Here is a 22,925-nt window from a genome sequence, read left to right as displayed (position 1 = left end):
AAGAAGTGGGTTTGGGGATTTTTCCTGAATATTGGGATGGGGAGGGTGAAAGCTGGAGGATAGGTGGATGTTAGTCCAGGTATGAGGCAGCACAAGTGAAGTCAAGTAAGCAGGACAAGAGAGGTGAGAAGAAAGTGAGGGAAAAGCCTTAGCCCATGTAAGGATCAAGTAGGGGGAGTATTTTGTTATGAGAGCACAAGTATGGAGGAGCAGTGTTATGGAATAAGGAGCCAGTGGAGAGAGGAAGTTAGGCGATTGCACACAATCTGTTCAAGCAACTTATAGACAAAAGGAAGCTCAGAGAGGAGCGGTAGTTAGACAGGTGGCATCTAAGGAAGGTTTTTTTTTTAGAATATGTATGATTACGGCATGCTCAAAGGTTGTAGATACAATTCCAGAGGAGGGGGTTCAATAGGTGGGCAAGTTATGGGGCCAAGGGGACAGTTTGTTGAGATGAAGAAAGACAAATGACTAGTTCTTCAGTTGTAGGGGCATAACGGATAAGTAGGGGAGTGTTGGTGGGTGCTGTAAGTGAGGGTTGTCCCATCTGATCATTTCAATCTTGTTTTTGAAGTGGCTAGCAAGATCTTGGACAGTGAAAAAGGTTTGTGGTGTGGGTAGTTGAAGGTGGAAAAAAGCATTGTGGGTTGGAAGAAAGGGAGGATATGAGAGTGGAGAAATAGTTGTTTAGCTAGAAAATGGGCAGAGGTGTAGGATAATAAATTTGTAGTGAACAAAGTCTTTGCTGAATTTGAATTTTCATAAATGTTCAGCAGTGCGGCAGCACTTCTGATGGAAACGTGTGCTTTTAGCATGCCATTGTTTTACTTCTAATTTGTTGTGGGTTGCATAGTAAAACCAATGCTATGCTGCCAAGAACATTGTAGTTATAACAAGAGTCTGGACAAGAAGGGGTTAATATGGAAGGTAGGACAGGTTCCAATGTTGTGGAAGGGCCTATGAATATGAGGTGAACACTGCAGAGTTGTGTTGTTAGGTGTTAGTACAGGAGAAAGGGTTAGAAGGGAGAGATGGAGAAATCTCAGAGGAGCACAATCTAGAGAAAACCAAGCGAGTGTTCCTCAATGTGTGTGGGAGAACTAGTCCACTGAGAAAGACCAAACCAGGAGGTTACAGAGGGGTTGGAGTTGGTTTAGTTAAATATCTCAAGAGGAATGTTTAAATCAGCCAGAATAAGACATGGGATATCAGAAGGGAGAAGGGGAGCCGGGTGATCAAAGAACTGTGAGGTAGGACCTGGTGAGTGATATATATATCACTGCCATTAGGGGAGAGAAGGATGCCTACACCGCCACCTTTTTCGTAGTCTGCTTTTCATCTAGCAAGCTAAAAACATGGGCTTCGCAAACATTATTTATATTTGCCAGTAATGTGTGTTTTCTCTTGAAGGAACACTCTGGCTATCACATTTTATGTTAAATTATTTCCCCTCTCAAATGCATAAAACAAAATTGACTTTTTTAGCATTTAGAAGTCGTTTTTTGTTGAGGAGACTTGGACCATAGATGCAATAAAATGTCTGTGCTCAGTCATAATTCTTGTGGGTGCCAGAGAATAACTCCTATATGACCATTTTTCTCTTCCTTTCCAGGTGACCCGTCTGTGGGATATTTCCCTTCTGAAGAAGCGGCCTCCATTTCCTCTTACTATACCCATTACGTTTTATTTTAAAGTCCTCAGCATTTTGCTTTGTTTTATTATGGATTGGCCAACGTTCCTCCTCCATACCTCACTCCTGTCTGCTATGACCGTTATTGTTTTGCTGTATACCAGAGGCAGCCTTCGTCAACACACAGCGCCTTAAGCATTATCCTTAGGCCGCAAAAGCATGAGATTGAATTGTACAGAAACCTGCATTTACACCAAACATGCTGCAGTCTAAAGCAATAATGGGATGCGCTTCAACCTTGTTTATATTTCGGGGCATTTTGAAATCTCCTGTAAAAAATTCCTGTGTCTTGTGTATTATGTGTATCCCTCTGGACAGTGGCAGTGTAGTAATGATTGCATATTGGATTTAAAAGTCTGGACTGCATGAACTATTATCTCCAGGTAGCGGAGTCTTATGTAATGAGTTAAACTGTGGCCCACTATTCAGCCTCTGTTTAGTTGAGGATATCCTGTAAACCTACCCTCACTTTTGAGAGCCAATGAGTTGATGTTAGACCTTTGCCACAAAGACAATACACTGTATTGTAGCTACATGCTACAACTTGTAGGCAGTATTTTTCCAAAAAGCAGTGTCAGGGTTTTGTTTAATTGAACAATCCTTGAAATCTATAACCATACAAAAAAAAGTTTAAAAACTCTTACTGAGTGATTGTAAAATGAAGAATAGTTACAGGTGGAATGTTTAAAACTGCACAGGAGACTCTGACAGGGCTTTCCAACTCTTGTATATTATGTTAAGTGCGCCTTGTCATAATGTCTTTATTAAAGCTGCCTTTTGGTTCATCTAATCTTGGAACATGTTTCTATAAAATGTGTTGTGGGGTCAAGGATTTGTAAATTTTGTCTCCTTTGTTGAGGAAGGGGTAATCATTCCCAGCGTTAGTAGATGGCTCTGTGACTTTATGCTTAGGACTGCTATAGAAGCATAATGTTACTGTGTCCATGTCACATGCGTGTATGTATATTGCCTGCCTATTTCACCTTATGTAAAGACAGACCTTAATCAGTCCTTGGTTTCCTTGGGTTTAACTATCCCATACATGCTTAAATTCTTCTGTATATATTCTTTCATGGCCTCTTGTTGCTATGGGAACACAGGGGAACTGTCTGTAGTATCAGTAGTCTCCATGAGTCTGAGGCCATTACTTTAGATTACTTAGATTTTGGCAATAAATAAGACCATAATGTTTACAAGGTTTTGAGAATGGACTGAAAAATAAAGCAAACAGCTTCATCTAAGGGAAGCACACCTTTTGGTTAGACCTGTATGAAACAACTCAAGCCGGTTTGTTGCAATGGTTGTCATCACCATAACAACATACACTGGATAGAATGGGGAATCTACTCATTAAACACCCTGACTTAACAAGCATAGTGGGTTATGAAGTGTTACAACCCGAGGGCTCCATGCAGTATGGACCTGATCAAGGATGAAACGTGAATAAGTAAAACGTGCAGGACATAATATAGGAGAAATAAAGAGATGTAAGCAGGGGAATAAGGAAGACATTACAAAAGAAATGCCTTCTCTCTCACCACCACTCTAACCTTCTGTACAACCCTTGCACCCTTTCATACCCTGATAGCCTTGTTGAATCCACAGCCAACTCTTCTCTTCAACACAACCGGCCCTTGAATTCACACCCATGCCTCAATTCTCAAACATGGTTAAAAGAGCTTATGACAAAGTGCTTAGTTAAGCATGAAACGCGTTAAGCGATTAAACCTTTCATGCTTAGCAAAATTATACGTGCTGAAACCTTTGTGCTATACCGTTATAGATACTGGTTCGGGTTGCTGCAATCGCTTCTAGCTTTAGAAATCTTTGCACCCTCTTTGTGGCAAGCCTTGTTGTGCTTCTCACCGCATTGCATCTCTGATTATTAAAAAATAAATTGTATTTTATCTTTTGCTGTTGTGCCACTTTGTTAGGGGAGCAGATTTGACACGGTTGACATTGTTACCTCGTACAGGCTTCTTTACTGCGTGAGAGAGAAAGTTATTTACATTCAACTTTTTTTCCCAAAGATGATGGATTTAGAGCATGCTGTTTATAAACTAGTTACTCTGTTCAGTTTCACTATAATGTATTATAATAGGGAGCGGTTTCCACTAAGATTACTCTTCATTTCATTTTTAGGCTACTTTACCGTACTATGAGCTGGGTTTCATTATAATTATCAATAATCATATTGATAAGATTGATAATTATACCCACCCATTATTTGGGGTACACCATACTCTGGAATTTGAAGGTAGTTATTTCTTCCTAAGAATGTTTATTCCCATACTGACTTGACTAGACCCACTTAGGTCTTTAAGACATTCCTATAAACCCGCAGACCATTGTAGAGGGAGGAACTAAGAAGTCCATTCTATTTCCCCTTTCCCTGCTAAAACGGCTCAATGCACACCTCTAAAGTAACAATAGGAAAGGTATTAGGCACCTGACATGAAAATGGCTGTTATTTTCAGTAACAGCTATAAGAAACCACAGACACACAAAACTCTTCAGTTATGCGATTGCAGCAAATCATGCATATATTATTTCCATGACTGCTGCATACCATTCACTATATATTTTATGTGAAATAAACAGATTGAGTAAAAAAAAAATATCACCAAGAAATACGATGAGTTCTGTTGAACAGTTGCCAGGTTTTCTAAAAAGATGTTTTATAGGTTTCCACAATTTATCTATCTGAACCAAGTAGAAAGAAGACTTTTTCTCTGGTTTAAAAGGTGAAAGAGAAAAAAAAAAATTTAAATTTGTACAGTGGCACTAATATTCCAGAATAATTTCTTTATGCAAAATAAATCAACCTCATTCCCAATAAATACCAGCAAGTAAGATGGATTTTGAGAACAATGAATGTGGGCAGTATAGCTGGCTTTATTACAAGAGCAGACTGTCAGATAATATTAAACTGGGGAGGGCAGAATGGTCTATGAAGTATAAGGGTTTATAATGGTCACCAATAATTCTGACAAAGCATTAGATTGCAAAATTTTCTGGACAGTAATTCATTGTGCCTATTATACTCTACTATGTACAGCGTGGTGTACACTGCCAGTGCTATATATGATAAGAAAAATGTATTGTCAGGATTTATTGGGCACACATTAGGGAGCACATCCCACCCCTAAGTGTAATGCCTTCATCTCCCATCTTCCCGCTAGTTTGAAATACCAAGGACAAGTTCACAGGGCTTGAGGAAGATCTCATTTTAGAAACGGTTCTTCTTGTCACCATTTTGTAACCCCACCAAAAAAGGGGTTTCAGGGCTTTGAGTCCCATTCCTCAGAAGGTGATTCTCCAATAGACTGCTGGGGCAGCAGAGTCCTAGACATGAACAGTTAGAGGATGCAAAAATGTAACCAAAATGTTGGTCAGAATTTCCCTTGCTTCAATTTGTCTATATGGTGAGAAAGCTTAAGAGCAGGTCCCAACTTTAAGCCCATGTACTTCATCATGACATCACTTCTCAGGAGGAGCAAAGCCTTGCCGTCAATTTCCTAAGGACAAGAGGGGACAAATGGGTAAAGACATTCAATATGGAGGTTAATAACATACCTATAAATTTATTTGGTACCGTGTTTCCCCGAAAGTAAGACAGCGTCTTACTTTCTTTTTATCCCTAAAAGCCCCACTATGTCTTACTTTCGGGGTATGTCTTATATTGGGAAAAATTTTTCGAATTTAATGCTTTCCTACCTTTCCTTTCTTCTTTCAGCTTCTTTTCCTCCTCTTCGCCAGTTCTTGTCTCCTTCCGGGTCAGAGGGCACGGACAGCGGTGGGCGCGGCTTCAGTGTTGTGCGCCGGGATCTGACAAGAAACCCCGGCGCACAACAGCTGTTGCCGCGCAGATCACAAGGGAGCGGTATCGGAGGTCATTAACAGACCTCCGGCTCCCTTGAGTGATTTTAAGCCGGGTTGAACCCGGCTTAAAATCACTCAAGGGAGCCGGAGGTCTGTTAAAGACCTCCGATACCGCTCCCTTGCGAGCCTGCTCCTCCAGCGGCGGACATTACTGTCCGTCTCTGGAGGGGTGCCGGGTGCCGCAGGTTGGCACCCCCTGGAGTGTGGCGCCCTGTGCGGTCGCACACCCCAAAGGTCGGCCCTGCTCTAAGGGGCCGGCCTTAGGGGTCTGCGGCCGCACAGGGTTTAAATAAAAACATCGGGGTTTTTTTTCAACTTTATTTAACATCCTCCATGTTAAATAAAGTTAAAAAAACTTTATTTAACATCCTCCATGTTAAATAAAGTTTTTTTTAACTTTATTTAACATGGAGGATGTTAAATAAAGTTAAAAAAAAAACCCCGATGTTTTAATTTAAATCCTGTGCGGCCGCAGACACGTAAGGCCGGCCTTGGTGGGGACTTCCCGGCCCCTTAGAGTGGCGGACCCGGTCGCAGGTGCGGCGGGCCTAAGGGGCAGGCGCCCCTTATGCCCTGCGTTAATGCGGCCGTAGGCCGTAGGCAAATCCCCCGTGTTTCCCCGAAAGTAAGACATATGTCTTACTTTCGGGGTACGGCTTATATTAGCTGACCCCTCTGAAACTCCCGATACGTCTTACTATCGGGGGTGTCTTACTATCGGGGAAACACGGTATGTAGGATAGGACTTTTCTTTATTTTGTGTTGTGGAAAGTGGTAACAGAACCCCATCCAAATGCTTATGGTTTTGGAAAGCATGTGCTTTAATCAACATTTTATCATGCTACTGTTCATGTGACTAGGTGCAGTTCATAAAGACTCACATGCTTACGGAAGAGATCTGCATGGGATCCCAGCTGTGGATCAGCATCTCTTACAAACTGCATGACATCCTCCATGTTCCATGACGATGGGTCACGAGGTCCTGCTCTACCATTTTGAAACCGCTCTGACTCTAAAAAAAAGAACAGCAATGACACATAAGGAGGACATTAATTAGATCTCTGACACTTGTTCTTTTTGCATGATGAGAAACAGAATGGGATTTTTTTTACATTTTTGGGAGTTTTTGTGGAGTCTGGAGGAGAGTAGTGGTCAGTTGAGTTAAGGGTTAAGTAGACTGACCAGACTTGATCGAGGTTGCATGCCATGGCTTGCTTTAACTTGCCAAACCACTGCTTCTTAACCTCTTCTCCCACTCTGTGCACAATGGGATGAGGGTAAACATTAAAAACCCTTGCAGGTTTTTAATAGATACCATCCCCCCACCCCTGCACAGGCTTAAATTGCTTAAAAAACCCTTTACAGAAGCATATGAAACCCATCCCTTCCATCCACCCCTCCTTCCATCTGCTCCTATAAAATGCACGCAGTTGTAAATATATACAGTATTTAAATATACTTGAAAGGGACATTTATCAGAAAATCGACATTTCAGTCCCTCACGGGGGATTTTTTATCGATCAGCTGGAAAAAAGCAGCATGCACAGGAGATGTGCTGATTTTTTTTATAATTGATAAAAGTGCTCCTTTCTTCATTTTATATATATATATATATAAGGAGGATGGGACCCATTGATATGAATGGTATACCTTAAGTCAATAGAGGATGCAATGCACATGCAACTCATAGATTCATGAATCCACAAGCTGCTTGCTTTTTTCCTACCTGATGTGAGCTGGTTTTAGTGAATTTGCAAGTTGTGCAGGTTAACAGATACAAACTCACATTTTTTACCAACTGGTGTGACCTCAAAGCATGAAAAGACCCCAGTGTTGTGAAAGGCCATCCTTAGGAAGTATATTCTTCCAGAATGGCTGAGCTGGGGGTGCATAATGCATAGCTCAAGACTTTCTTGATCTATGATCTTGATCTTTCATCAACCTAACAATACATTAGACAGAGGTATCTCAGCACAAGAATCTAATTGAGGAATTGATAAACGCCATTGTGTTCTAAAGTGCCCATATATCTTGTGTATCTGGGACATCTTGTAGTGCGATGACCAAGGCCACAGGTGTTTCTTTGTGACCATGTTAGGCTATGGTCCATGGCCCATAACATCATCCTGTTTGTTCTACACTGCAAGAGGTGTACATAAAGTTATAATGTATGATGACTACACTGCAAAATGAGGCTTACACAGTGTATTTATGCCTAACTTACCACCTGAGCTCAGCCTACGCACTGTTCCTTGAGAAAGGCTGCTTTGCTGATGAAGACTGCGTTGAGCTGGAGAATGGTAGTTTCTGGAGATTCTACCAGGGCTGGGACTATTGGGAGAATTGGTAGGGCCCAGACGTTGCTCCATGGACCCTGGGAGACCAGCATCCAACAGGAATGTTTCCCCTATTGCCAAAAATGGAGGGAAAGGGGCTGCAATCAGTTTTTTAAAGCTGTGCTTGTGAAAAATATTCCCGTGGGGCAGAGAACACTTCTAGTTGGTTTATACTGAGCATTTTTTTATCCCATCTACTAAAAACGCAACGCACTTTTGAGAATGCTATACATGGATACAACATAAAGGTAGTCAGAGAAATGGCAAGTAATACCTCCAATCACTGATATAAGAATAAGGGTTGGAGCCCACAAGGCCCAAGTCCAAGGGGAGCATTTATGCATTCAGGCAACTCAAACCTGAAACGTGTAGGCTAGTTGGGGGGAGGTGTCAGGAAGATCTCACCTTCATAGGCACATCTCCTGTTCCCTATTTTTAAGTTATTGCAATATAATCAAAGAGACACTGCCCCCCTCCACTCATGTTTTTTCCTGAACATAGTTAATGTAGTGAGTTAAATAAACAGTGATGTAGGCCTTCAAAATATGTTGAATAGACTCCCTACTGCATTCTTATTAGCACAAAATCAGGTATCTACATGCAGGAATCTGAAATAATTAGGTCTGTTGCTTATGAACACATTAACACTTAAATGAATGATACTGAACATTACATTTAAGGAAGATACGCAACAAAGCAACCCCCCCCCCCCACTGCAACATCATTTCCCATTATTAAGGTGCAGCTGGTATAGAGGGAAGGTGCAGGAATAGTCACTTTTTTGACACCACTATATTGAGATCTATAACTATCCTTAACTAAAGAGTGGTATCACTACTATATGGAATTATATAATGGAAATAACATATACATAACATGTTATCACAGAGATAGTTCTTAGAAAAAAGCTCATGCTCAACAGTTGGAAAATGGGCCTTTTGTGTATATGAATCTGAATTTTCTAGAATAGGCTTAATGCCGATCACATATATACGATGAGTATGTAATTTAACTGGCAATATAAAGGTGATTGGCTAATGGTCAAATAGCTGATTCTTATCTCCAATGAAACCTGTTTAAGGTTTGAATGTCAGTAACCATATATCCAGGAAGACAATGTCCACAATGCCTTACCTTCTGACACATGACAATCATTCTTTGGTAGTTTTGGACATAAAGGGGCATTATAAGGAGGTACTTCATGTGGGTATCTCTTGGAGCCTCTTCCTGGCCCATGGACCCCGTTCTCAGCGTTACCCCTTTCTAGTAAAAAAAAAAAAAAAAAAAAAAAAGGTTTTATCACCATGTGGCAAGAGTTTCAAGATTAATACCTACTGTAAAGTCTTGCCTTTTTGCACACACACACCTGCTAGATACCGATCATCATACGACCCAGAAGGCGGTAGAGAGTTCTGTGTGAAGGGCTGGTTTCCAAATAAGTTTTCACAGTTCAGATTTCTGCAAAGCTTCTCGAGAAATCGAAGAACATAACCAATACTGTTCACTGCAGGAAGGTTCAGAGTATGTTGTTCCCTCTCGAACACTGCTATAAAACAACATATTGCTTTAATGGAACTAAGCACTAAAAGCAGACTTTAGTAGTAACGATGTTGGCGCATGTATGGAAAGATAGGAGGAATCACAAGTAGGTGGTCTTATAGACAGAACGGAAATCCATCAAGAGAACATGGGAGAAGGAAAAAAAACAGTTAAGAGAATTTTTTTTTTTTTTATCCTCACCGGATATCACTTCTCCACCATGTCCCTGTTTCAGGAAGCTGAACACGGTTTTCTGGTGGTGTGCACAGTCTATGCAAGCCTGAACTGCCTGCTGCAAGACGACTGAAGCCCGTGCTGGACCAAAATGATCTGGGAGGTGCTGGACCTTTTTCCGGTCTAGGTGTGGGCCTGAATCCCCGTTCTTGTTCAGGTAAATGCAAACTACAGAGATTGGACACAATATAGGACTGACTCCTTAGTATTCAAGAACTAGCATGACTTATTTCATTGCATGCCAGGGTAACATGTTTTATGTTACGAAAGACAATGACGACCTTAAGCCTTAGGCCTGGATGAGTATTGGAGATGGAGTACCTGTGGGAGCTTGCATTGCTGCACATGGGACAGTGGCAGCATCCTGTGGTACTGTACTGGTGTCAGGCTCTGGGGTACTGTTAGTGGGAGATGTAGGTACTTGGTTTAACAACAGTCGAGGCTTCCTCTGAAAAGGAATAAAGTAGAAATTAAACATGTTTTTAAAAAAGTCATACTGTGTGTTGTTCAAAACCACAAATAGTTTATTATGTTTTCCCAAAAGGCGAGTTTTGAGCATGCTTCAACTTCAATTGTCCATACAGAGGACACTTTCCAATCTTTTGTCCAGAAGCCTACTGTAAACTCATCTAACTCTTCTTGTTAACTCTTGGCAATCCACTGATAAGGAACCTGGATACTTGGGATTGGGGAGTAAAAGGTCCAAACCATGATTTTGGTGAATGGCGGTCAGAGGTTACATGCAGTTAATATGAAGTGGAAGAGCAGGTTGGGTGCAAACTTTATGTCTTAAATGAAAAATGCTAATCACTTTTCCAGTTACTGTATTTCTAATTGAGAGACTTAAGCCTCACTTGTCAAAATATGGTGGGTGCTTGGTTAGTACCCTCACCTTGCTTCCTGGTTTTGGACCTCTCTTCTTGGGGAAATGAAAGGGCTCTCTGAATTTTGGTGGTGCAGTTGTCAGCTGATGGATGAGAGCCTTTGGCAGCTGACCCTTCTTCCTTCCTGGTTTTCTGCGTCTGCGTCCAGGAACAACAGGCAGCAGGTTTTTGGGCCCCCGCATCATTGCAGTGGCAATACCCGCAGCAGGCAGAGGACTCTTTGGAATGGCAACTGTACACAAGGAAAAATATTGTGTGATGAGAAAGGTGGTGTAGTTATATTGATTTGTATTATAGGTCACCGTACTATTCGTAGGTGTACTATACTGTTGTCCAGCTGGAGATCTCCAGGCTGGATATGGCTTCCATCCCCAATCTTAGCTTGAATAGTTTGTGGCCCTTAGCATAAGAAATGTGAGAAAATGGTCAAATATTATATACATTTCAATGTTACCATAAAGGCCTTCATGTTGATAGCAACAGTACGAGAGGTGTCCCCAACCATCATATGGTGACTGTTACAAATAAAGACATACCTTTGGTCCCAGGTGGCTGTAGGTTGTCACCAGTTAGGGAGCACCATCCCACAGGAAAGATATCACGAGAGTCATATCTGCACCAGTAATCAAAAGCTCCTCTCCAGCCATCAAATGTTACAAGAATCTCACTACCCCTCACTTCCCCAATGGTAGCTGGGCAGATAAAATGTGGGTTCTTTCTGTCCACAGCCTCCAACTTCATCCCCATCTCAAAGTGGTTCTGTGCAGGAGAAGGAGGTTCCTGCAAAAGATAACCATTAAAATATCTCTTAGATCAATACATGCAAAGATAATATAACTAGATTAGATAAAACTCACATGTACCTTGTGAAATATTTTAGAAGGTGCCATCTCTGCTCCATTTAGAGTCTTCAGAAGGAACATGGGCCACGAGGAGGCATTAAGTCTGAAACCTGAGCACAGAATTAATATTTTCAAAGAGATTCTGACCAGCCAAACCAAGAATACGTCAGGTGATACAGCACACAATGCATTTCAGATGTTCTAGTGGTCAAGCAGCCTCAGTTTTTAAACATCTAAACGGCAACCAATAAAACTTTTGTAACTCCAGGACAGTAATGTAATTTACTCCTAACTCTTGAATAATTAGTTCAAGATAAATATCTACATTAGCACCAAAAGCTTATTTATACTGCATTTAGAAGTGTATGTAAATTATTTAAAATATAATTTTACATTTTCATTAATACACCACTTCCGATATATACTGTACATACATTATCTATGCATATATTTGAAGTCATTATGCAGTATTTTTGTAGGACTCCATTGACTGTCAACTGTGCAACTTTTCTATTGTCTTAGTAATTTTGTCACAGAGATTGCTACATAGTAGAAAATGATTGCTAATTGTTTACATGTGTTCTATTGTTCCTAAAATAAAATGTCACTGTTCTTTATCAATGACGCAAAAAATACATCAGGCTGACAATTTCTTGCTTATTTTACAAAGGAAATACCTAGGTGACATGTCAAACCCTGCCAAACCTTCCTTTAAAGATGACATGAACAGCATGAAGACACATGCATTTGAACAGATCGCTTATTACGGTAACACTCTATTCTTCATGACTATGCACAGGGCCGGACTGGGACTGAAAAGCAGCCCTGGAAAAATTTGGAGACCAGCCCCATATAGTTTATCTCACGGTGAAGCTCTTATACCCACACGCACCCCTTATACACACCCGAGACACACTATGTGCCATTCTTTTTATCTCATTATTTGTCACTCTGCATCCAGAAATGCCTTATACCCCTATATGCCACTCTGGCATATAGGGGGTTAAAAGGCATATCATGGGACAGAGTGGCATATAGGGGGGTATAAGGCATTTCTGGAGGCAGAGTGGAATAAAGGGGGTTAAAAGGCATATCATGGGGCACTCTGCCTCCAGAAAAGCCTTATACCCCCCTATATGCCACTCTGCCTCCCTGATATGCCTCAACCCTCCTATATGCCACTCTGTCCCATGATATGCCTTCTAACCCCCTATATGCCACTCTGCCATATAGGAGGTTAAAAGGCATATCATGGGACAGAGTGGCATATAGGGGGTATAAGGCATTTCTGGAGGCAGAGTGGCATGAAGGGGGTTAAAAGGCATATCATGGGGCACTCTGCCTCCAGAAAAGCCTTATGCCCCCTATATGCCACTCTGCCTCCCCGATATGCTTTATACCCTCCTATATGCTCCTCTGCCCCATGATATACCTTTTAACCCCCTTTATGCCACTCTGCATCCAGAAATGTCTTATACCCCTATATGCCACTCTGGCATATAGGGGGTTAAAAGGCATATCATGGGACAGAGTGGCATATAGGGGGGTATAAGGCATTTCTGGAGGCAGAGTGGCATATAGGGGGACACACTTACATACACACACATGCCGATTTTTTTTGTTTTTAACAAATACAAAAAACATTATACAGTACAAAAAATACATTATTTTACTCACCTTCTACTTCTCTTGACTTCCTGGTAGCTGCACACTGTTCTCCTCTATGCTGACAGGATGCCACTGACCTGACATCCGGTGCTGCAGCAGTCTGAGTGCGAGGGGGCGGAGCTTCCATCTCACGCTGCTCCCATCACTATGCAGCCATCAGACTGCTGGGAATGTAATCTAAACGGCCGATGCGTGCTGATGCCGCCGGCCGGAGCTACTTTAACACTTTTTTTTTATTTATATGGTAAGCTGGATCGGCTTGCCATATAAAGTAAGAAAAAAAAGTATTGAAGCAGAGGCGGCCGGCGGCATCAGCACGCATCGGCCGTTCAGATTACATTCCCAGCAGTCTGATGGCCGCATAGTGATGGGAGCAGCGTGAGGGGTGAAAGGTCAGTGCGAGGGGGCGGAGCTTTCACCCCTCACACTGCTCCCATCACTAGACGGCCATCGCACACGGCTGCTGGGTGCTGATGCCGGCCGGCCGCATCAGCACCCAGCGGCCGCTTTGATTCGATTTCGGGCAGCCTGGGGGGCAATTGCCCCCCTGCCCAGCCCGCCCCTGGCACCGAGGGAGGCGTTCAATGCCATTTGCAGCCGCTCAGCGGCTGTCTTCATGGTTAGTCTGCCGGCCGCCCAGCCCACGGACCTTCCGGCCCACCGGGAAATTTCCCGGTATCCCGGTGGGCCAGTCCGGCCCTGACTATGCAGTCTGTGCTATAAACAGTACCAAGCATGTAGAGCATTTACACAAGGTTAATACAGGGGACTCACCTAGTGGTGGCTGTAACATGCCTCCGTTCTTCTCACAGGTTCCAATGGGTTGGATCTCTGATGAGTCCACCAGTCTCCAGAAATCATTCTTGTTGTCACTGCCATCCAGTCTTAGTCTAATCCGAGCGCCTGTGAGGCCAACTACAGAAGCAATACAGGTTGATGTAGTGTTTCTTGGGTCCTGGGCTTCTAACTTCATACCAATCTTGTAATCATTGGAAGGTGGCGAGCATGACTGGAGAGTGTAAGAGAGAAATAGCCATTGGACAAATTAGTGATAGAAAGATTCTTAGTTATTCAAACCAATGCCTACAAATTTCAGAAACAATCCATATTATTCATGCAAATAATGGATGCACAAAATTGTCTTTTAATTGAGACGTGGAGAGGTGATACAGTAAGATATCAGCTTAGGTAGAAATAAGGTATTGTTGCAAGATCTGGACTTCCATGCAATACATTGCTGGTCTCCGAAGCTGAGATTAGGGCATATTCCAACTAAATCAGTCCAACATTTTCCCTTACCTGTCTGAAACAGTGAGGGGGTGCTGGCTGGGAACCAGTTTCTTTAAGGTATTTTTCCCAACTGAAGTGACCTGCAAATAAATAACAATTATATAACACATTGCAGCATTATGCTTCTCTGAGCTACAAATATGCACAGCCTATATATTACTGTACATTTAATTAGAACATAGAAACACATAGGAGCCGTTCTACTTTGACCATTCTTTAAAAAACTTCTGATAAGACCTTAGACATAATTTTGCCTGTGTTAACGTCTTATGTGTTTAGTGAACCACTTTGAATATTTGATTTTCTGTAACAACTCAACTTTTAGCAAACAGATTATTGTGATGTTTAGGGATTTAGGGCACTTACAATTTTACACTACTTAATTTAAGCTCCTGAAAAAGAGGGACATTAATGGAAGAAAGAGGGTTTTGGGTATATATGAAACACTGTTCCTCCTAAAGAGGGACAATGAGAAGGTAAAGTGTATTGTATGCTCTGTTGATTAATGATAATGATTTTTTAAGACAGGGCCATTTTAACACAGCCCAGACAATTCAGTCACCGTTGACATAAGGAAGTTCGCTTTACTAATGCTTAAAATAAATTGGGGACATAGCTGCTCATTTAAATACTAAACCCAGCAAGCATTGTGGATGTCATCTAAGGACACCCTCTTCTGTTTTTCTTTAATAGAAATTGAGTTTTTACTATTGCATAAACACTGTCTAAGCTCACACACATATTATAATAAAAACATAAAAAGGGACCACAGTGAAAGGTCTATGAAATCACTGTTTTAGCAGCCTGGCCTAATTTATATGCTTTGTTCATTAAATGTAAATGCGTAAAAGAAAAAGTATCAGCACCTTTTAACTTTTAAAATGGAATGATAAGACAATGCAGTTAATACTGAAAAAGAAGACTGCACAATGCATACCAAAAATTTGCATCTGCAAACTAGCACTGATAAGCCACATGAAATGAAAACAAAGAGAAAATACATGTACATATCTATCTATATAAAAAACCCCACCGAAACACAATATATATTATATAGAACAGGGGTGTCCAACCTGCGGCCCTCCAGCTGCTACAGGACTACATCTCCCATAATCCTCTTACAGCTAAGGGCCTGGCTGATGAGTATGGGAGATGCAGTCCTGGAGCAGCTGGAGGGCCGCAGGTTGGACACCCCTGATATAGAAGAAAGAAGCACTTGGAAGCACATAGAAGTTGTGATTGCTCAAGAAATTCATGATGAGTTTCCGTTAATACAATATAGAAATTTCTTATCTTAGTCACATAGGTTTATTTAGTGTACTGAACTGCAACATGAAGGATTTAAAAAAATGCTAATTTAGTAGGCTATACTTTAAGCTTTCAATAATAATTGCATTTTAATCTGTTCTTAACTGAAGGTTTTGTAGTGCTTTCCAAAAAATGAGTTTGCACCAGATACAACGTTTTGGTTTACTTGGCCGTTTAGTACCCTCATGCTCAAGACTCACTGAGATTTAATAAAACTACACTAACAATTTATGGGTGCTAGTCCAATGATGTACAATTGCGATCTGCCTTTTCTCATTGGCAAATGACATTTACACAGAAGGTCTGACAGGTCTCTCTATATTCGTATACAGCCACTTTACAAGGTTAAGTCTGAAACGAGAGAACATTAGCCCTTCAAATCACCAGACGATAAACTGCATTCTTTGAAGGGCACACCGCATATGTGTTTTGAGCTAACAACCCTTAAATGATGTTAAACCCAAATACTGGGATATTTGAGCTAAACTGAAGGGGCACATCATCTCTTTTCGGGATACATACATAATTTAATCATACATTACTCTGTTGCAGCTGACTATATAATTTTGGCAACTTTATTATGTATTATTATCATTTTTCAAGGACAGTACTTACAATTCCAATTATATATTTGTGCATCTGACTAAAGATGATAGCAATCATAAGACTTCATAAAAAGTTTTTTTTTTTCCTCTATAGACAAGTTAGTTCTCCTGTTATTACCTTTTTGTATATACTCACCAGGTCAGTACTTTCTGCAAGTGCCTGGCTGCTTTACACATAAACAAAATCTATTAATACTATAGCAAATTTTACTCACAAACGGGAAAAACAATTACCTTGATGAGTGTGTGTGTCAGACGGCCGTCCGTGTCTCCTGCCATCCTTCCAGTCAGTCGCTAACAAAAACAAAGGAAAAATCTTTACTTATGATATTAAAGTTTGTGTGCATGGCTATGTGTATGTTATGCACACACAATTGCATTAAACCGTGGACAGAACAGCGGGCACATTGGATCATAATACCAACAAGAATACTTAGACTGCTGTTAATGTAGTTAAAAAAGTGGATGTGCTGGCACTGTGTTTCTCATTTCTTACTGCGTAAGATAAACTTCATATACATTTACACATTGCATTAGTAAGACGTTCACTGAATGCCTTCCATATTAAAATGTATTTTCTTGCAATGTGTAGATTGGAAGAAGAGGGAACTTTTTAAATGCACCTATCTCAACCCAACTGTTTGTTTTCTTAAGTAGCATGTTTTAAACTAATCATGGACGTAAGTTAATGAATGACAATTTGGATATCGGAGCCAGCGGTTCATCTTGACTCCCAGCTAACTAATTCCAAGCTACTTCCATTGCACTATAATAAGGGTAATTTATATAGCCATATTAGCCCAAGAGAAGATGAACTCTTTAGTCAAAGTTGATATCTTTTAATTGGTCATCGTAAAGTAACATAAGGTTCCAAGACCTCAGATGGAATCTTTATTTGAGGTCACGGAAGCTTCTATCACTTTACATCTTTTTCTGTTGTGGTCCAATAAAAAGGTATAAATATCGCCTACCGGCTCCACTGCAATATTAAGAAAATATTGTGCTATACACTTGTATCTAAAGTTATCAGGGTCTCCAAACAAATGCAAATGTTATAATATTTACAGCAATAATTGATCAAAATTGTTTCATACCAATAAGGAGAGATGAGAGCATTTATAAATGTCTGCGGTCAACTACTAAAGGCTATATCTCCCCCTGATCAATAAAAGGACTGCAATACATAAGTAAACACCTTTTTGGCTCACTTATACGAGCTGTCAAATCAGAATGATTAACGAAAGCCCATGCTAGCTTTATAAATCATAAAATAAAACCTGCTATCAATCCATCCCCACTAGAAACTTCCCTACTAGTAATCACCCCTTAGATGTCCAGGTTTTCGCATGATCCGAGGAGACGGAAGTATGGTGCACAGGTCCAGCTAAGCAGATGCACGGTAGAGGTTCTGCAGAGAAACAGAGGGAGGATCCACAGATTGTTAGGTGGAGAATCTGAAAGCAGATAAGGAAAGGTCCTGAAGCTGGCACAGTTCAATGTAACAAGCTAAGGAAAGGTGTCACAAAAGGTGGTGGCAAATCAACACTACATCTACACAAATAAACACAATGCCTTCTCTGGGACAAACAAGCAAATAAAGAAAATGTGAACAGCCAGAGAAGCGCCACAATCTGCTTCTGGACAGGTCTGCAGAGGAAAGAGGGTGAATACACACATGGAGCAGTAACAGTAACACGTTGCTATCACATCAGAGGTTCAGAGGAAGTGCCAAAGCCAGCCTTAGCTTTCTTACATAGAAACAAAAATTTGTTTCTTGCAAAACACTTTTGAAATATATGGAAATATCTTTTATTAGACTAAAATTTAGCGGCAGTGTATAGGTAAAAATACTACCATACCGATAAGTTATAGATTACAGCATCTCATATACGGATAACATATAGATAACAGCAACCTATATACTCTTTCAGTAAATTATGCTTAGTTATGTATAGACAGATGTATTTATAAATAAAGAAAAGGAGGGAAGCCCGCCATTCAGAGCTGCCTTGTAGAGATCCCAGTGTAGTACAAGATTTGATACAGTACAGAACAGAAAGCCATGTTGCAAAGCATACACTGTAACACAAGAGACATTGTATGCTGTCAGAGGTAACACTATGGCCCTCACTCATATTCTCTCTCCATGTCTTTTTCTAAAGCACACCCCCTGCCCTGTTTTCTCCCCTCCCCCTCTCCCTTCCTCCTAATCCACAACCTAAACACATGCAACCAAATCACAGCCATTGCCCTCCTCCTCCTCCTCCTGCTCTCTCTTCCTTCCACTTCAAAACCAGCTTTTAACCCTTCTTCCTCCCTGCAGGGCCCTGTATTGACACAGGCTATTCCCTTCTCCCATCACCCTGCTGCTAATATGCAGAAGATATCTAGCCATGCACCTCCGGTGTCACACACTACCCTATTTTTTTCCACCAGGCTTAACATTCACTTACCCTTTAGGTTATTCAATTTTTTTCTCCCGGGCTTTATTAGAGAAGGGGGGAATCTCAGTCTCCGTCGGCCATGATCTTTCCTACGCAACCAGACGTAAAAACAGACACCCCCCCTCCTTCTCTCCTCCTCTCCACTCCTCCTTCTCCCTCCTTCCCCTCTCAAACCAAAAGGACACTTAGTGCCTGGTATCTAGAAGGCAAGCAGTCTGAGTTTAACTCCTGCACTTCCACTAGAAAAGAGTTGTGGCATTTATCGATATATATTTGTGTTTGTTTCTTCATGTTACCCAGTTGCTAACCTTTATAATGTATAACATATACATAACCCATTATTTATTTGAAGAAGATGTCAATAATAAAACACAGTTTTGTCTACAATAAGTAATAACATTAATGCAGCTTTGCAAATTACGTGATTTACAGTATATTAAAAGGTGCATATCACTCTTTCAAGGTCGAACAAAATCTAGTATGAATAGTCTAACTTTGATGACTTCATTTTGTTTTCTTGGACATGATATTTCGATTTTAGTAGTTCAATATTTTTCTTTTTTTTTTGTCATTCATATTCAAATATTTTTAAGGGCATGATTTTACAGTCCACTTTTGAACAGACTGATTATGCTTACTTTTTTAAAGTAAACTTGGGGTGAATCACACTAAAGACCTAAAAAGGAAACATGTACAGATTAGATACATTTATGTAACAATTCCTGCATTTAAGTATCTTTAATTTTATATTTGATACATTTATTTAACAATTCCTGCATTTAAGTATCTTTTTCATTTTATTCTATTTTTTTATTTGCTCTAGTCATATTTCATACTTAAAATCTCAAATCTTCTGGTTTTTACCACCTAATATCTGACTACAGAACATTGTATTAGGAATGTTGGAATGCCATTTCTGAAGATCTATGGTCTTAGCTCTAGAATTGGTATATTCTATTTCTTATACTACGATTTTCATGAAAAGGGCTCATGCCCACCACATAGACAAATGTTTCTCTAAGTGGAAAGTAACTTAGGACATTCCTAAAATTCAGGTTTCAACAAATGTGGTTTTGATCTAGGAGCAAGCCATAAAATGTAGGAGAGTTTTTTCCCCATTCCTGTTTTTTATTTTCATATAATTTGGTCATATCTCCACTCGTCCTTTTCTCTTCTAAGGTAATGCTCCACCATCATATGTTCTCTTAATGTATATATACATACACACATATATATATATATATAAAATACGTCCCATTGTAAAGAAAATAAAGATATCACAAAATATAAAAGTATATGTAATCATTAGAAAATAGTTTTATAATGTATTGATCAATAGATTAAATATTTGGCAAATATACATGAATAATCAGTTTAATAAAGAATGTATACATAAGTTAGTAAAAACATTAATCCATTTAATAAACTGATAAATACATTAAATATTAGTAAATCAAGTTACTAATTAATATTAATTGCTAAATAAATTGTAACTAACACACATACTAAACATCATACTGTAACAGACACTAATGCACACACATGCTAACACCATACACTAACACAGTAGCACATACAACATCATCGGCTCGTACACATTAACAGAAAATTCCTATACACATGCACACACTATCCAACAACATCTACTAACACACACACTGAACTTGGCACTAAACATAGATAAAATATACACAGACACACTATGCATATACCCACAAACACACTGACTCTGGCACTATACATACACACACTGACACTACTGTACAGTACACACACTGACTGCATCATTATATATATATATATATATATATATATATATATATATATACACACCAGTACTAGGCATACCTCGCAGGCCTGATACACCAGTACTAGGCATACCTCGCAGGCGCCAGGAAGCTATTTCTGGTGGCTAGGATTTGTCGAGCCCTGCATATGATCTCACCGGATACATCTACAGTGTAAAAATGCAAGAGTTGTGTTTACACATGCACAATAATTCTGCACAGTTTAATTTATTTATATGACACAGGTTATTTTTAACGCCCCTATTAGCCTTGCTCACGTAAAACCAGATGCAACTCAGGAGCTGCTGTTTAGTTTCGATTGTTGCTCAGCACCCATTATCACTCCATTACCTGGAAAACTCCCAGCCAAGCCATAGTGCCAACAAAAAGGTCATAGCCAAGTCTGAGTGTAAGAATTATGTCACATCAGCTACCAGCTTAGTATGTGACAGCGGATAAGGAAAAAAAAACCTGGCATATCAGTTAACAAAAAAAAAAAATTCTAATGATATCCATAAAAGCTACCACAAAACTGAAGAAAACATGTTCTGATTTGTTAAATCCCCTTGATATTTAAGAAATAGATATACCAAATTGTAGTTGTTCCAAATTATAAACTTTTCATTCACATGCTTGTTCTAGTCTTGCATGTGAGAAGCACTGGTGTAACTACAGGGGTAGTAATTCCTGTCTTCTCGTACCAGTTCAATTTTTTTTATTTTTATTTAGAAAGAGCAGGTTCGGTCCAGGTTGGAAGGGCACTTTCTATACTATTTTGAAACGTCACAGGGGGACAGGGGTGTATTGGGGTGATCCTGCGTTGAAACAGAGTTGTGCAAGCAGCTGGAAAGAAAGTTGGAGGAGAAATGAGATGTAAGCAGGGGCTGAAGGGAGGTGGGATGTATGTGTGTGTTAGCATGGATGTGTAATTGTGTGCAGGGCCGGACTGGCCCACCGGGATACCGGGAAATTTCCGTGGGCCGCTCCGCGACAGACCAACCTTCAAAACAGCCGTTGAGCGGCTGTGAGCGGTATTGAAAGCGGTTCTGACGCCACCCAATGGCAGTGCCTCAGCACTTCATCCCACGTCTTAAAAGGGGTGGAACGAAGAGCTGAGACACGACCATTGGGTGGTGCGATGCGTGAACACCGGCCCCTTTAACTTCATGAATGCCGGCCTCCACCCGCTGCCTTCACCAGACACCAGAAGCAGTGGTAAGTCGGGGGGGGGTTATATGGGGGCTTATATGATATGCCTTTTAACCCCCTTCATGCCACACTGCCTCCAGAAATGCCTTTTAACCCCCTATATGCCACTCTGTCCCATGATATGCGTTTTAACCCCTATATGCTCCTCCGATTCCTGATGACCGATTCCTTATTTCTATTTCCGTGGGATGGAGCGGTCACCAGATTTGTACCACAGCTATGATTGACTCTGGGGCTGCTGGTTCATTCATCGATTCCAGCTTCGTTAAGCAATACCATGTTCCCTGTGCCCCTCTCGGTTCTCCCATTGCCATCTCTGCCATAGATGGTTTCCAGTTACACCCCGCTGCCGTCACTCATAGTACTTTGCCTCTCCTGCTGCACGTTGGATTACTTCACCAAGAGACTATTTCCCTTATGGTCATCTCATCACCCAAGTGCCCCATTATCCTGGGGCTCCCGTGGTTGCGATTGCATAATCCTTCCATTCATTGGAGACTTAAAGATATCACAGCCTGGGGATTGCACTGCCAGAAGAATTGCCTCCTAAAACCTTCCCGTACCAAGGCTAACCTAGCCTCTGCCGCTGTTGCGCCGTTGCCTGCCTACTGTCTGGATTACGCAGATGTTTTTGATAAAAACAAAGCGGAGGTTCTTCCTCCCCATCGTCCCTATGACTGCCACATCGAATTATTTCCTGGTACCATGCCACCCAGGGGAAGAACGTATCCGCTGTCTCTTCCGGAATCTAAGGCTCTGGAAGCATATATCCAAGACAATCTTCAAAGGGGTTTCATTCGTAAATCCACCTCTCCGGCTGGTGCTGGCTTCTTTTTTGTTACTAAAAAAGATGGAAGTTTACGTCCTTGCATTGACTATAGGGGGCTCAATAATATTACTGTCAAAAACAAGTATCCCCTTCCTCTTATTCCTGAACTGTTTGACCGTTTGAGAGACTCTGTAATATTTACTAAATTAGACCTGAGAGGTGCTTATAACCTTATTCGCATTAGGGAGGGGGATGAATGGAAGACGGCCTTCAATACACGCATGGGACATTATGAATATACTGTTATGCCTTTTGGACTATGTAACGCTCCCGCAGTTTTTCAAGAATTGATAAATGAAATTTTTCGTGACATTGCACTTCAATTTGTTATTGTTTATCTTGACGACATATTGATTCATTCGCCGGATCTCGAAACTC

General features: G+C 40.7%; 1 protein-coding gene across 2 annotated transcripts; it reads right to left on the bottom strand.

Moving 5' to 3' along the window:
• Positions 1 to 5,082: 5,082 nt before the first annotated feature.
• LOC149287968 (polycomb protein SCMH1-like) lies at positions 5,083 to 17,626 on the bottom strand. Of its 2 annotated transcripts, XM_089492247.1 has the most exons (14): positions 17,602 to 17,626; positions 16,513 to 16,572; positions 14,375 to 14,445; positions 13,850 to 14,084; positions 11,429 to 11,517; positions 11,102 to 11,345; positions 10,574 to 10,797; positions 10,003 to 10,129; positions 9,649 to 9,849; positions 9,275 to 9,454; positions 9,043 to 9,171; positions 7,797 to 7,979; positions 6,454 to 6,584; positions 5,083 to 5,208 (listed from the first exon to the last, which is right to left on the bottom strand). In XM_089492247.1, exons 1-14 carry the CDS (start codon positions 17,624 to 17,626, stop codon positions 5,083 to 5,085), a joined length of 2,025 nt encoding a protein of 674 aa, XP_089348373.1. The 2 variants fall into 2 exon arrangements, with proteins under 2 accessions (XP_089348373.1, XP_089348374.1); XM_089492248.1 differs by lacking the exons at positions 14,375 to 14,445; positions 16,513 to 16,572; positions 17,602 to 17,626 and having other exon boundaries at positions 9,043 to 9,167; positions 9,271 to 9,454; positions 13,850 to 14,063.
• Between the last annotated feature and the right edge of the window lie 5,299 nt (positions 17,627 to 22,925).

Source organism: Sceloporus occidentalis, unplaced genomic scaffold (assembly GCF_023333645.1).
Source record: "Sceloporus occidentalis isolate IW3139 unplaced genomic scaffold, rSceOcc1.0.p SCAF_55, whole genome shotgun sequence".
NCBI classification, from domain to species: domain Eukaryota; kingdom Metazoa; phylum Chordata; class Lepidosauria; order Squamata; family Phrynosomatidae; genus Sceloporus; species Sceloporus occidentalis.
The sequence above is the reverse complement of the archived record's forward strand: the minus strand, read 5'-3'. Positions and strand labels throughout refer to the sequence as shown.